The sequence below is a fragment of the Pteropus medius genome, unplaced genomic scaffold, assembly GCF_902729225.1.
Source record: "Pteropus medius unplaced genomic scaffold, Ma_sr-lr_union100, whole genome shotgun sequence".
Lineage (NCBI taxonomy): Eukaryota > Metazoa > Chordata > Mammalia > Chiroptera > Pteropodidae > Pteropus > Pteropus medius.
Genome location: NW_024349800.1, coordinates 46,167,123 through 46,184,300, shown reverse-complemented (window position 1 = coordinate 46,184,300; position 17,178 = coordinate 46,167,123). Strand labels below are relative to the sequence as shown.

The 17,178-nt window shown below is 34.0% G+C and overlaps 1 protein-coding gene across 4 annotated transcripts in view; it reads right to left on the bottom strand.

The window, feature by feature from the left end:
• The window catches only part of MEMO1 (mediator of cell motility 1), a 95,474-nt gene that overhangs the window by 53,857 nt on the left and 24,439 nt on the right, over positions 1–17,178 (bottom strand). For 3 of the 4 annotated variants that reach the window (XM_039887465.1, XM_039887466.1, XM_039887468.1), the window contains exon 2: positions 9,534–9,615. In XM_039887465.1, the coding sequence (XP_039743399.1) occupies positions 9,534–9,615 (82 nt within the window). Of the gene's footprint in view, positions 1–9,533; positions 9,616–16,423; positions 16,599–17,178 lie in introns of those variants that run through there. The other variant, XM_039887467.1, reaches the window with a different exon arrangement.

Here is a 17,178-nt window from a genome sequence, read left to right as displayed (position 1 = left end):
TTCTGTGTATTATGCCTTTCATTTTCTCTCTCCAATACTCATCTCTTTCATCCTCTGGTCTCAGCATTAGAATGGGTCACTAATTACCTACAGAATGACCGTTTCCGGAACTCATTTTTCTTTCTTGACTCATTCAAGTTACATGAGTCTAGAAACGGTTCCCTTAGTACTTAATACTAATTAGTGTGTGGCCAGGAGTATGCTGGTAATGTTTAACAACTGGTTCTGTAGGAAAAAAAAACTGACACACACACACATATATACATAAGCTTATTGTAAATTTTACTGAATTATGTATGTACCACACAATTTACAAATAATGAAAAAACATATAATACTTTATTGAAAATTCCACATAAGCCAACTAACTGTCACAGAATGTTTTCACTGATTTTAGCTGAACTCTTATCCCTAGCCAAGTGATGGCTGCAACTGACAAAAACAATAACTTTGAATGATTTCTTTGCTGATCATAGTTTTCAAATACTAGAAAGAATATTTCCTTCCTTACTTTTTTGTGCTATTCACAATGTTAAGGCTACAGACACAACATAATTTTAAGTTGAATTTGCATTATTAACCCTTTGTCATTTCTTTCTTAAATACAGAAAATGAACAAAAAATAAAGCCCTGTAGCAATTTGCCAATGAATGGGGAGTAAATCATTCCCCACTGTGGTCAATTTCAAGATGCACAGTAAATTGAAAAGACAAAACACAGACTTAGATAAAATATCTGTAAAGCATTTATCTGACAAAGAATTTATATCTGAATACATTTAAAAATGTCAAAACCCAATACTTAAAAAAACAGGTAACCATTTTTGCAAGACAAAGAATTCTGAAGATTGGTTTTTCACAATGTGAATGTACTTAACACTGTACCGAACTGTTTATACAAATGGTTATGATGGTAAATTTTATGTCATGTGTATTTTACCACAATATTTTTAAGAATTTAAATAGGAAAAGATGTGAACAGATACTTCATCAAAGGATACACGGGGATGGCAAATAAGCACACAAAAGAATGCTCAATAAAATTTAGTCATTAAGGAAAGCAAATTAAAACTGTAATGAACTACCACTAATCACCCACTAGAATAGCTAAAATTAAAAACAGTGGACATACTAGGTGTGGCAAGGATGTAGAACTGAAACTAAATCTATACTGGTGGAAATGTAAAACAGTACAACTACTCTGTAAAACAGTTTGGCAATTTCTTAAAAAGTTAAACATATTCCTGCCATATGACCCAAGCTATTCCACTTCTAAAAAGAAAAAAAGGAAAAGGAAAAAATAAAGCATTATGTCCACACAAAGAATTGTACATAAATGTTCATCCCAGTTTTACCTGCGACAGCCAAGAAGTGGAAATTCAATGACCCTCTAAAGGTGAATGGATAAACAAACTGAAGTATATCCATATAATAGAATATTTCAGCAATAGAAAGGAATGAACTATTGACACACTCAAAATAATTATGCTAAAAAAGGTTAAGATAAAGAAAGAAATATGCTGAGTAAAAGAAGTCCAACAAAAAAAAAAGTTCATGCTTTATGATTCCATTTAAATAACTCTAGAAAATAAAAATTAATCTATAGTGACAGAAACTATATCAGTAAATGTGAAAGGGGAATTACATAAGGGCACAAGGAAACTTCTGAGGATAATGAATATGTTCATTATCTTAATTGTTGTAATGGTTTCACAGGTGTATATACATTTCAAATATATCAAAGTGTACTCTATACATATATGCAACTGTATGTTAATCATACCACAATAAATGGTCCTCATCTGAACTAGCTTAAGATATGGAGTCTCACAATCTCCACATGGAGATTGATAAATCAATCATAGCAATACAAGATAGTAGCATACTTAATCAAGAGCTAAGTAATATGGGACATACACTAAGCACACAGAAACCACTGAGGGCTTTACTGGTCAGATTAATGGTAGTCACTCTATCCAAGGGAGCCTATCAAGTTGCCCAATATAGAAATATTCTCACAGCACACTCCTAATCTTAGCCAGAAAGAAATGTAAGTTGTTCTGCGGCTCAGCCCTAGAGTTTGGCTGCCATCCTGTACTGATCTTGATACTGTAGCCTAGCCAAGGGCTCTATTTTATCTGGTTATGCTCCCAATCTTCCAGTCCCAAGACCCCAATACTGTCTGCTTCAGACTAACACCTGTTCCTTATCTTAACATTACTGGCTCCCCTTTGCCAGTTCAGAAATATGCTATCTTGCCTGGCCATGTGGATCTTAAAAACCATCTGATCCATCTGGATCTGCCCTGTTCTATCTCAAAACTGGATCTGACATCTCAGATTTTCAACACTGCTTTGCTCTCAAGTTGTCACTTATATCCCATCCCTTCACTTCCATCCTTACACCTTAAACCAGTCCCACCATCTTAGATGTGGTTTTCAGATTTTAGTTCGTATTTCCCATTCTTGAATTTAAAGGTTCTGACCCCCAATCCATACTCTGATCTCTAAATCAACCTGTCTTTCTAGTCCGAGTCTCTCCCAGTTTTACCAATCCTGTTTCTATCCAAGCTCGGTTCTTAGAAGTCAAAAAGGCTTCTTGAAAGTACTGGATTCTTGAAGTAAGAGAAGGACAGAAATAGTAAGAGTAGAAGGGCAAAGGCATGAAGGAAGGGCATAAAGAACATGAACAAATGTCCATGTGCGATGCAGATGAGAAAATATGAGACTGTCCCGAGTGGAACAAGAAAGTAATGGTAAGCCAGAGTCAGATAGGAATCTGGGCTTGATAACACAAGCTACTGAAAAACTGTTGTATGCTCTTGAACAGAGGGGTGACAATATAAAACTGTTTTTAGTCCAGTACTTCTGAAAAACATGAGCACAAAGGACACCTTAGAAGCAGGAAATGTTAAGTAAAGCTCTCTTGGAAACTATGGCATGAAGTAGGAATGTCATGGTCTAGAGTGCTGTTACAACTTAGTGCCCAAGCAGGTATGGGAGGATGAGGAGGATACTTATGATAATGGTAATAACTAATAGTTACTGAGTGCCTACTATGAGTCAGGCACTCTTGTGACTCAAAGTGTTAACTCATTTAATCCTCACACCAACCCTATGAGATAGATTTATTATTTTCCTCATTTTAAAGATGAAGAAACTAAAGCATAAAGGTTAAGAAACTTGCTCAAGGTCACACAGATATGAAGTAGCTACTCCAGGACTTAAAGCCAGGCAGTAGACCTCTAGAACCCATTCTTAACCACCAAAGAGATTTTTATATATTTGAAGAAGGTAAGAAGTCCATGGAGCAGGAAAAGCAACGATCCCAAAACCTGGAAGGATACTTACAGAATCATCTATCCTATAAGACTACAAGGAAGGAAGACAGTTTTGAAAATATGATTGAGGTAAATATGTTTTATAGTAGAACTCAGATTTCATGGTTTGTCTTTCCGAAGCTAAAGATTTAAAAGTCTGCTTCAAGTAAAAACAAAATAGTTACAAAAAGAGAGGAAGAGTCTTAATTTGGAGAGAAAATACATTGCAGAGCATTTTAAAAAAATCATTAAGTACACCATCCCTTGTATCCCCCATCATGAGGAACTCCAACTCATGAAAGGACCAAGACTATTTTCAAAAAAGAGGTTTTCTAATACTTCCCTTTATCCTGGCCCAGATATACAGCAATAATCATCAAATCTCACCACTGGTCCTGTTTCTACATCCTTCTCTTGCTAATAGAACCTATGATTCTACATGCATGTGGAAACAAGGTTTCATTAAGGGGTCACTCCTAATAAAGGAGGCTTCACCAAGGGAACATCTAAGGTTTTTTTCTTTTGTGCATAATAGCCAGGAGATCAATGAAAATTTGAGCTCTACAGATATGTGAGTATGCATCATAAAAGTATGTCCCAGTCAGTCTTTTAAAAGCTATTAAAATACCCAATAAGTCATCCCTGCTAGCTTTACCTGGTCACTCTGGTTCTCAATGTAATTTCTCATGCAGGCGAATACAAAATTATACTTTAATACCTACAATCTGTCATTAGGCTAAACCATGCCTCTAAAAACTGATCCTACTTTTGCTTCTCACTTTATTCCCACACAGCAGACCCTTTACATCAGTAAGTCCAGTTCCTAACCCTATAGAATTTCTGTGCCAACAGAGCTGCAATCAAATGAGGATGCAAGGCCACTGTCCATGATCATTCACAGGTTAAGTGACGGTTTCCCACACAGCAACCTTGCAGTGTGGTGTAATTTAAATTCCTATGTCAGGAAAATTACCAATTACTACATGACGTGGACTTTCACTTGTTCATTCTGAGACCTTCAAGGTTATAAGTGAATAGTATAAACTATGACTGCCAAGAATCCACCACACATTCTATGAGAAGTTTTTCATCAAAGAGGATATAGGAAATAATAAAAGAACACTAGCATGGATTAGACAAAGTCAGGTTCTTGTATTCCTCGTTCTATAATAGCAGCAAAATACAAAATAAAAAGATTGGACCAAATGAAATAAGATCTCCAGGAATAAGAAAAGTCTGTAAGATATACTTAACCTAAAGTATGACCTAGAAAGCTAGAAATCAAATTTAAAAACAGCTGTGAACATATGCGATCAACCTGAATGATAACTGTTTTCAGAGGCAGCAGCCTCCCTATTGCCTCTCTCAAGTTTTATTTTGCTGTGCTCGATGGCCCTCAAAATTCTAGCTTCAATAAAAAATATTAGATAACTATATCAAAAAAAGGCCAGATTAGATAGTCATTATTCAGAATATTTTATTTTTACAAAATGGAATCTCACAAATATTAAGTAAACAATACTATGAGCTAATTAAAGTTATTAAAGTTATTCAAGTCAAATAAGAATAAACTACACTGTTGCATACCTAGACTTTTTTTCTACTGCTAGCCTTTATAGGATTTGAGATACTGCCATGAGTAACCTGCTGCTAACATAAACAAGGATGAGAAGTAAACAAGTTGCACATCTCCAGTAACTTAAAGTAACAACATAATTTATGAAGATTCATTTGTCTCATGATATACACTGGTAGAGCTCTACAGGTATGCTTTGCTCTGTGTGTGTGTGTGTGTGTGTGTGTGTGTATGTACAAACTGGTCTTTTATATAAACGTTTCTTAGCTTTTAAAATTTTTAAACTAGTTTTAATATTAAAAGTAATACATGTACACAGTAAAAAAGTCAAACAATGAAGAAGGGTATAAAATGAAAAGTGAAAGTGTCCTTTATTCCATACTATTCCTACTAGGTTAACTACTAACAAATCAACCTCTATTTTAAAAGTATGAGACAGGGGCTTTCAGTATTCACAGTATCTGCTTTGTAGTAAAAAAATAATTTTATTATATATAAGCCCCTTCCCCAATTATCTGATTATATTTTTATATTCAGTAAGAGGTTTCTTAAGTGATGCATACCTGTACAGCTCCATTCTAAGGGTCGTTGAGATATTCCTGCAGACTGCAGAACAGACAACAATTCTGGCATCAAGATGTCTGACAGTCATGGCAGGAAGGCTTTTGGAACTCCTATTTCATGAGATTATTTCAATATATATCCCTGGGCCACATACTGTCTCCTGTGCCTCAAGATAAGGCAGTTCTAAATTCAAACAAAGGATATTTTTTAATCAAATTAAATTTCTCGACTCCCCCAAATATGGCTGCCTATATGTCATATAGGTTAGACTTCTTTAAGATTGATCAATGGTTGGCTTACAGGTCAATATTCATTCCTTAGTGGCATCATTCTATTTAATTGACATAAATATAAAAATGAGCAATCTGTTTAAGTCCTTTCAAAAGTATGTTATCTAGGTTCTGAGTTTGTTTTTTTAAGGTACCCCTTATATGATTTATGTATCAAGGCAAAACCTATGAAAAGCTGGCCCCAGAGAGCTAGAATTTATAAAATTTAAAGTATGTTTTTGATAAATGTGATTGGAAATAAAATTAGAAATCTTAAAATTTTAAGTTTTCTAATTCCTATATAAGCATATTCTTACAAAGACCCCTTTGTGCTTTTATAACAATAAAATATTTGTTGTTGCTTTTCTATCTCAAAAAAAAGTAACTCTGGAAAAGAAAATAATTACCTCTAGAAACCATATAAGATAAATGACTATACTTAAAGTTTTATATGTTAACAAAAAGGAAATTGCCTGTGAATGTATAAACATAACTACAGAGTCACCATATAGCAGAAACATGCACAGCAAAGCCAAAAATATTTTCAAATATCCATTTTAGAACTTAAGGTAATTTGGAAATCTTTTACAAGTCAGTATATTTGGAACTTAGCTCAAACATGTCATTTCCCAGGCCACTGCCAATGATTTCGATTTTAAACTTACTACAAGACGGAAGCAAGTCTAGCTACTTTTTCAACCTCAACTTAATTATATATTGATTCAGCTCAGCTCCCAGATTTAGAACAAGCTTTACCTAGGAAGGTAGCATAGGGTAATAGTCAAATACCAGCAAACTAATGGAAAAGATGATACAACCTATTTCACGAGATCCTAAAAAGAGAGCCATTATTTCTCACCGAGTCAGGGATCTCACTTATATAAACGTCCCCTCTTATTCTTGCATCATTTTTGTTTTTCTCTACCAGACTATTTCACTATTTCGTCAACATCATAGCACTTTAATACCTCCCACCTTGAATAAAAATTCTCTCCTGACACCATGTTCCCACTGCCCTATTTCCTTCATTTACAGCAAAATTCATTAAAAAAAAAAAAAAAAAAAAAAAACTTTCTATACCATCTTTATTTCCCTCTTAGATTCTTTCTTGACCCTACACCGACTCTGCTTTCATCCTCACCACTTCACAGAAATTGTTCTTATCAAGGTAACCAGCAATCTCCACATTACAAAATCCAGTTATCAATTCTCAGTCCTTATCTCATTTGACCAATTGGCAGATTTTAACACAGCGATCACTTTCTCCTTTTTAAATTGTTTTTCATCTTGTTGCCTCCCAGAGCCACCACTCACTCTTGGTTTTCCTCCTTGCTCACTGGTCCTCCAAAGGACCTCCTTTGTAAATGCCCATCTTCGTCCTGACCTCTAAATAAAGCTGGATTGCCTAACGGTTTAGTCCCTGAACCTCTTCTCTTCCATATCTTTATTTGAATCCCTAGGCAACTATATCCTGTTTAGACTTTAAGTGTGATATATATACCAACACAACCTGGCCCTTCTTCCCTGTTCTACAGATTCCTGTATCTAGCTGCCCATTTGAAAGCTCTACTTGGACACCTAATAGGCACCTCAGCTTTAACATGGTCAAAGTCAAATCCTAGCTTCTACATAAACAATTCTACTCCCCATGATCACTCCTCTCTATCTCTTATCAGTATAAAAGCAATTCCATTCTTCTAGTTTCACAGGCCAAAACTTGAATCATCCTTGACTCTTCTATTTTATTGGTCCTTACATGCAAAATATAGCCAGAATACAGTGCTTCTCACCATTAACCCTCAGTCAAAGCCACTACGTCATCTCTTTTCTCTACTATTGTAATAAGCCTCCTAAACTGGACTCCCTGTTCCCACAAAACAGAACATCCATACAGCAGGCAAGAGTAACACTTTTCAAATCTAAGTCGGATCATGTCACTTTTCCGCTCAAAACTTCTCATGACTTGCCATTTCACTTGGAATAAAAACCAAAGTTTTTATGATAGCATGATAGCCTACAAAGCCTCTCCATGATCTAGCCCCTGCTGCCTATCTCATCCACTATTCTCTTCCTCACACACGTCATTCCAGCTACATCGGCCTCATTGCTTTTTCTCAAACACACTAAGCATTATCCTGTCCTAGAGCTTTCGTGCTTGCTGTTCCTCAACCTGAAACCCTCTTTCCCTGGGTATCTGCATAATTTCTCTCTCACATCATTTAGGCTCAAATGCTACCTCATCAGGGTGACCTGTTCTTACCATCCTACATAAACTAGCAACTTCCTACCCACACTGTCACTCTCAAGCTTCTTGATCTGCTTTATTTTTCTTCTTAGTACCTCACAGATATTGTCATTTAATTGTTTACCGTCTGTCTTTCCCAAATATTAAAATGCAAACACTATGAGAATAGTAATTTTGATTTACTCAAAAAACAGCACAAAGAAGAGCATTTGGCATTTAGCCTGGTATATATTTGCTGAATGACTAAACAAATAATTGCAAGTTCTTATTCTAAAAGTTTTATAAAGATTAGTTCATTTAATCATCAAAACAACTATATAGAGGTACTATTATTATTCCAACTATACCAATGAGACAAAAGCACAATAACTTGTAAGTGGTACAGTCAGTCTTCTGTATCTATTAAAGGAAATCAAATTAGATCATACAAATAGAGTATTTAACAAAATGTCTGGCACATAAAATACCGAATATTTATGAAATATTTATTATGTGCCAAACATTAACGTAGGCTCTTTATGTGTATTTATTCATTTAATTCTCACACTGTTTAATAAGTGGTTCCTATTATTTTTTTCACTAATATTTATCAGGGTACCACCCTTAACTCAATAGAAGTGGCATAAAAGATTCTGCTGAGAGAAATGGCACAAACTCCAACCTTTACTCTTCTCAGAAAAAAGTGAACATGTGCCTAAAACAATATGTTTTGAAGAATAGCACTGAAAACCAAATCAAAATTAATTGAATTCATATCACACACAGGCACATCATTAACTATGTATCTGCTGGCTCTAAGTTCTAAAAAACCCTCTAATAGTCAAAGACAAAATCATCACAGATTTTTTTCATCACAAAAATATCTACTCCAAAGGTGAAAGGATTAAGAAGAACAAATTGGTAGTTACAAAAAGTCACGGGGATAGAAAGTACAGCAATAGGTAATATAGTCAATAATATTATAATAACTATGTACGGTGCCAAGTGAGCACTAGACTTATCGGAAGGATCACTTTGTAAATTATATAAATATCTAACCACTAGGCTATACACCTGAAACGAATATAAAATACTGAATGTCAATTGTAATTGAAAAAAATATTTAAAAGAACAATAATCATTGAAATATTTTTCCTAAATCTACTTTTCCCCCAAAACTCTAGTTATCACTCTAGATTGCACTGTATTATGCTTTAAAGCATCTTCTTCATTATAAATTACAAATTATCTGGATTAAAGATCTTTTAATGATTAAACTAGAACTTATTCATTTAAACCAATTATTACTGAAATCATCAAGTTTACCTAATGTAAGCAACTCTCTGCTTTAAAACCCTTTTATTATCAAGAATAAATTTTGAAATTACTCCATCTGACAAAATACAATAGCCAATTTCCTTTAACCTTGAGTTAAAGTGAAAGTCACATGAATATTACTGAACATAATTTTGTCAATTCAACACAGCAATTGGCTTTTGATTTTTAGTTCGACCAGTAGATACTCATTCTTTATTAATAATTAACACAAGAACAATCCTGGGTAAAGATCCTTAAAACTTACGGTGCAATAATGGCTCTAGCAGGTCTTTTTGTAGACTGTACTTGTGAAAGCCAACCTTCTAGCTGTGCATTCAGCTGAGGTCCTATAAAAAGAGAGAGGGAAATTGGAGTCAGCAAAGCAATGTACTGTAGAGAAGGATACACAAAGCCCTCACTGAACCTATTTGTGACTAAAATAGCTTAATGGGCAGTGGGATCATCAGTATGGACGTTTATGTTTGAAACTTAACCAATGACATACAAAGTGTCTACCAAGCCATACGGTAAGGCCAAGATCTGATTAAACAAAACTTGCTTTTATCTATTTGCTTATTTACTTACAACCATCTTTATTCCAGAACAAAAACAACAATATAAAGTACAATTTGAGAAAGTGTTTAAACAAAATAAAAAAAGGAAACAGAAAAATGTTAGTATATGAAAAGATAATAATCGAGTGACTATTTCTTAGAGCATCAAAACCTGCTTTAATCACTAAAATCACATCCATGGAGTGATCACTCCCACACTCAATGGCCTTTTCTTCCTTCCGCTCCAATCTCCTACTCGCATGATCATATCAATAACTAGTAACTACAACTGCTCTTACAACTGTCCTAGTTTTCTGCACTAACTTGTCCCTCTTTATTAGGTCCTTACCATTAGGTGCAAATATGTTATACTAGCAGATTGATTTTCCCCGCAACTACCACCCCGTTTCCCACTGTCCATCATCCCCTCTCTTCTTCACTTCTTACCCAGCCTGAGACGTGATCTTTCCTTTGCCTATGGCCTCACTCCTTTGTTCCTCTCCTCCTCCATTATGTCAAATCATAGTTAAAACCAACTTTCCACTTAACACAGTACTTCCACCTGAACAGCTGAATGGGACTGAAACACAACCATAGGAACTTTGAAATTATACCCATAAATTTCAGAAGACGATTAGCAAAGCTCAGAAATCATACCACATTAACCTACTGAATTTGTTCTCCCATCTTTAAGATAATTATCTCATATAGCTTCTCCTTTTACCTTAAACTTTCAGCCTCTTCTCACACCTAGCAGATGATCACATTTTTCATTTTGCCAAAGAAAAACAAGCAGATGTAGGGTGCCCAACCATGCTGGTTTGTCTGGGACTTTCCCAGTTTTAGCAATGAACATTCTACATTCTGGAAAACCGCAGGCCCAGGTAAACCTGAACATCAGTCACCCTAAGTTCAGAAGAGAACTACTTCCTTTTCCCACCGTTTATTGTTTTCCCTCCTGTTTCAGCAAACTGTCCTTGCTCCTATCAAAAGCCAAACCAATTACTTCTGCACCGGATCCCACCGTTTCTCTTGCTCTGGGACCCTGCTCTTACCAGCTGTCTCAGTCTTCTCCACTAGTATGCTCTTTTTCACTCGGTCATTACCACTATCGTGCAAATATGCAATACTAGCAAACTGATTTCCCCCAACCACCACCCCATTTCTCTGGCCCTTTTTCTCTGGCTCTTTAAACTTTTAATCATAAAATATTTAAACATTACAAAGAGAATCTAGGTAATAATAACAAATACCATGGGCCTACTTTCCAAATAAATTAAATCTTAACATTCTGTCTTATTAAGATCTTCTGTTATTAAGAAATAAGACATTAAAGACACAGCCGAATCCCTTGCTGATCCCATTTATACGCCTCCCACCGGAGAGGTAATCACTTTCTGAGTGTGGTGTCGATCACTGCATTATACGCTTATTAATATATGTATCCAGAAATAATATGTATATTATTTTGTTCTGCATGTTTTTAAACATTATATATACTGTAAATGTCCACCTATGACTTGTTACAGTCACTCAATATTATTTTAAAAAATTATTCATATTGATATATGTAGCTCTAATTCATCCATTTTCAATGCTGTATAGTATTGCAATGTATGAGTAAAAGTACTAGATCATAAGTGCATGCACATATTCAACTACTAAATTGCTAAACTGCGCACTAAAGCAGCCAGATTAATTTATGCATCAGTGTAAAGGCAAATAAAAATAAGAGATTTTATTCACACACTCCTGCTTTTCAGGAATTCTTATGCAACTAATTAACAAAATCATTCTAAGATATGAGAAGTAAGCCAAATTGGTTTTCCACACTTTTCTATCTCTGGCCTGTTCCTCCTATTCTGCTTTGCAAAAAAAAAAAAAAATTCAACAACCACCTCAATCTGAACAAAAATCATGTGTTCTATAAACTCTTCTCAAACAATGTACACTTGAATCACCTGAGAATCTTGTTAAAATGCTAATTGTGATTCTATAGGCCTGAAGCAGGGCCTGAGGTTCTGCATGTCTAACATCCTCCCCAGGTGACAGCAATCTTTGCTGGCCTGCAAACCACACTCCAGTAGCAAGTCTAGATCAATGGCTGCCAGCCAAAAAAGGGTCTTGGACTCTAAGGGCTCCACGAAACTATATGCATACCTAGATTTATCTAGAGATAAAATAATGTCTAGATAAGTATAAGATCTATCAATTAATGGATTAAGAAATATTCATTTAATTAAAAGTGTTAATGAAATTTCTTCTACATTTTTAAATCATGTATTTTCTCAATCAACAGATAATAAAGAACTACTGTCCTGTAAGAAATCCTGTACTTTTCTGACATGAAGAAGGTTCCTAAAAGAAGGGGAAGGAGGATACACTTTTCAAAGAGCCTGAGAACCATTCTAGACCTATCACTTACTTTTCCCAGAATTTATCCAAACTGCATTTCAATTACCTTACAGCTTCATTTTCTACTAGTTATTTAATAAACTATAGATAACTATGACTAATAATGTTTTAATGTTGCAAATAACATTTGCCTTCATTTGTTAATTGAATAAATATTTATGAAACAGTTATTTATGTGCCAGGAAGTGAGATGGATGCTGGAGTTACAGCAATAAAAAAGACAGATGTTGATACCTGCCTTCATGGAGCTTATAATTGTCAATATTTTAAATCCCAAAAATAGCTGACAGATGAAAATTTCAGCCACTAAAACAAGCTAGTAGGAGAGAGATATTTGGTTAGGGGAGGAGCCTTCCAGTGTGGCTCAAACTATTCCATGTATATAAGGTAAAGAATGACCTATTGTCACAACTTTTTTTATCATTCTTTTTTGAGTGGTTACCTGCTTATTAGCACAATAAACTCAATTCCACAGGACTGGTTAAAGCAAAGTAACAAAAGACAAAGCAGAAGCAAAAATCATAAATTCAAACGAAAGTAGACTGTCAGCCTCTAGAATTTTGCTCTTAATCATTCTGTGAAATCTGTTCAAATCAAACTAAGAAATAAACTCTGACCTGTGGTGAAAAACACACAAAAAATAAGGTTAATATGCTAGACTTTTTATAACAATGGCTCGTGGATCTCTGAATTTCACAGGCCAATATAATTTAAAAAGAAATTTGGAAAACCAATATAGGGTTGCCAATTTTTTATTTTACTAAGCAAGATATTTAAAACATTTCAACTTTATCTATGATCATGATTTCATAAAACAAATATAACACCAAAAAGTAAGAGCACAATTTTAAGATAATCTCAATCCTTTAAACTGAATAAATTAACTACATTTCATTGACTCCAAGATGTTATCACTAGTAAGATGCACCATTATTTTGTGTACCACTAAAAAGAAAAAATACCTACCAATTAAACTAAGACATATGCTTTCTTATCACTTAGAATTTTTTATTTTATATTTATTTTAAAAGCTCTTTTAAACTTATTTAGACATGATTTTTCATATAATACTCTTATGGTTTCATAAAAAAAGCAAAAGAAATTCAAGGTATTCTTAAAATCTTCTTCACATTCAGAATCTGATATCTAAATTCTTTTTAATTCAGAGTCATCGGTAATCCTTGTTTTTCCATAATATCATCTCTCTGCACCATTTAAAGAATTAGTAACACAAAATTTCTTTTTAAAGTGTTCCTCTATTACCTCCGGGACTCTCGTCCAAGCAACTAACACACACTGCCCAGTCTCGATGCCATACCTTTCTTGATCTTACCAAAAGGTATCACCAGAAGATTTAACAGGTTTCAGAAGACAACCCAGAAATGGTCATCTTCTCCATAAACAGTCCTTAAATGGTATGTTAACTGAAATATCAATGGGTTGCAGTTGTCTAGTCATATCAGTAGGAGTAATTATTGAGTTCATGAATGTGTAGGTAGTGATAACTATTTCACAACTGACAATGATTTTAAGATGCCATTAACTGTAAAGACCTCATTTGCAGAAATGCTAAAATATGGGAAAATGTACATCTCGAAATCGATGAAATATAGCAGCACTGTGAAAACCATACTCACTATGTTCTAATATATATTTTATGCAGAAGAATGAAAAAGTCATCAAAGACTGGCATTTGGGAACCACTTCTCACTAGAATGAAAGTGTTTCAGAGAAGCAGTCCAACTACAATAATCTCATTTAATTTTAAAAATAAATAACAGTTCAGCAGTTCTCCTGAAATCTTTTCATTACTGACGCCTTTCTGTGACCACATACTTAGAATTTATTGCAATACTATTTACAAAACTTTCTCTTATTTTTAGATACATCTCAAGGGATGCTATTTGTTTTTATGTATCTATGACAGTTCTCCTCACACAGAAAGTAGTATGCCCTTGGGAACACAAGAACACAAGAATTGTCACACCGAATCTGACCCAAAACCCATTCGGTGCAGTTCTGTATCAAACCAAAAACGCTTGCTGTGAAGGAAATTGATTGTTGTCTCTGATATAAAACCTCAAAGGTTAGGCCAAATCCAAATATCTTAGATTCCTTTTTATCCAATAATTTATTTAAACATTGTAAGAATTTATTTACATTTTCAGCTAAACTCTGTAGTTCAGAATCCACAAGGACAATTAACCATCCAAACAATCTTTAGTATATACCAACCAACTCATATTTGGCCAACTGGAAATCACCACTATTCTACTCAATCATACACAGTTTCTCAAAATTTTCATATAGTTAAAACCAGTTCCATTGGCATTTCAAACCTAAAAGGGCTGCAAATTTGAAAATAACGGGGTACTCGCACACACACACCCCCCCCAGGTCATTTACAAACTGTAATCTGAAAATAGGTTTAGCATGGATCCCTTTAACAACCTATTAATGTGGATTCTCTATTCCCACTCCTGTTTATAAACAAATTCCCTCCCTATCAAATGATGCCATTATATCCCTTGATATTGCCTGGTTATAGGATCTTATCTAAACTTTCTTAAAGATCAAAGTATTGATTTTTGTTTGCCATTTTTTCATTATTAAAAAAATATATTCAGTACTGAAAACTGGTGGAATACATATTCGGGAGGAAAAATAATAATTCCACAATTATAAAAGGCATCAAACTTAATATTTTCCAAATTTCCTTCTAAGCTTTAAAATGATATACAATTCTGTAACTGGCTTTTATTTACATAACATTATAGCATAAACGTTTCCCTATATTATGAACTCTTTAAATAAAGACATTTTATGGCTGAATATTTTTATGTGAATGGATCACTGCTTCCTTAAACATTATTTATATTAATAATGTTTAGATTGTTTCCAATTATTTGTACTATCATAAACAATTCTATAATATGTATCTCCATTTCCATAGTTAAAATTATTTCCTCATGAGATTCTCAGAAATGCAATGATGTAAATCATTAAGGGATTTTTAAGATTTCAATACATATATTCCAAATGTTATCCAAAGTTGCATCCATTCATAATCATGCACTATGCATGACCATAAGCTCACTACTCAAAATTGTATTTTAAAAGATTAAGTAATTTAACTCATGCCCTCATTTGATAAAATTTAAATTTAATGTCCTACCTTAATAATATTTATCATTTCAAAATAAATTAAATATTCCATTTCTTTAATCGAAGAAAAATGTATTTTGACTTCTAAGGTATTTATTCTCTACTTGAACCATGCAAGCCACAAGTTATCTATTACTAAAGTTTAGCAAACAACTACTGTCTATTGCTTTTACAGAAGATAAGTCAAATTTAAAACAAAGCCCATTAAGCTGCATTATGCTGCTGTTTTAAATTATTCACAAACCTGAAGATTTTTATATGCTCCTGCAATTAAATCTTTTTAATTAATGTGATATAATTTTTCATCCTTTTAGAAACCATAACTTTTTCTTCTGTAATAGTCAAAAAGTGGTCTACGGACCAGAATCTTCTGATGTGTTTATTTGAGAGAGAGATCTCTGGGTCTTAACCCCAATCTTTGAGGATGGTGACCAACGGCTTTTAACAAGCTTTTAACAAGCTCTCCAAGTGACTGTGATATACATTAAAATGTGAGGCTCACCAACATAAACGAGTTTATGTGCACTTGCTATATAAATGAACATGTGAATGAACACAACTAGCAGACTGCTGCAAGGTTTATAATTGAGATTTTTCATTACAATAAATAAATCACATAATCTATAAGTTAGCAATACATAAAAGGATGAATTTTTACATCCAAAATACTATGAAGCCATAAGTGATCCACTTTTTAAAATTTACATAAGTTTATTTTTAACAGTGTTTCTAGCCTCTCACTTCAATAAATGCCTCCCCGGCTTTTTCATTCAATCCTGATGACAAAGGAAAATGAACTCAGATTCACAGAAAGTAAGAGATCTACAAACTCAAATTCTCTTTTAAATCTTGTTTTAGTCCAAAACTTCATAAAATGTAGTAGACTAACTACATTCCCACAATATCCACAGTCATTTCAAAACTCCCATGCTCCTACTAGCAGCTTAAACAGAGGCAAGAAGATAACACCATGTTTATACTCTAACGCAAGGTCAAATACTTTAGTGAGGGAAATACAAACCTGGATCACAAAAGGCAACCACTTAAAGTGGTCAAATGCTTAAAGTTGGGTCCACAATATTTTCTTAATGCATATCTACCAGGAATCATTGTTTTCTTCAAACTGCAGCTAGCATGTTTCTTCCCACCCCACCCTTTGGGTTACAATCAGCCAGTTGATACTAGTGAAGATGCATAATTTGGTACCAATTCCAAAACATAATCTGTGGAAAAATAAAACAAGTCTGTCTTATTGGAAAGAATCAGGACTAGGATAACACTTCCCACATAAGGTAACACTTCTCAGGCAATTGCTAAAAAATAAAAGTTTCTTAAGATAAAAAGAAACATTAGAATTTTCATTTTTCATATATTTTCACAAAACAGATTTGCAGACATTGCCACTTTCTCACCCTATTCTGTGTAATACGGATTGTCTTCTGTAAGAGTTTTCACTTACAGAGTTTGGTCAGGAAAAATGGATCAGGCCCAGTGGACTACACAAAATGAAACACGTAATATGGCTGCATATGTGTGAACTGATAGAACAAAAGATCTAAAACAACTTAAGCAACCACCAAATAAATAAGTAAAATAAATTATGGTAGATCCATAAAATAGAATATTCAGCAACTGGAAAACAATGAGGCACAATTTTATGACCCTCTATGGAACATCTCATAATTGAAGAAAAAAAGAGAGCATGGTACAGAACAGAAGGTATAATATACTACCATTTTTGTGTGTGAATATATATCATACATAATTATGTACTGG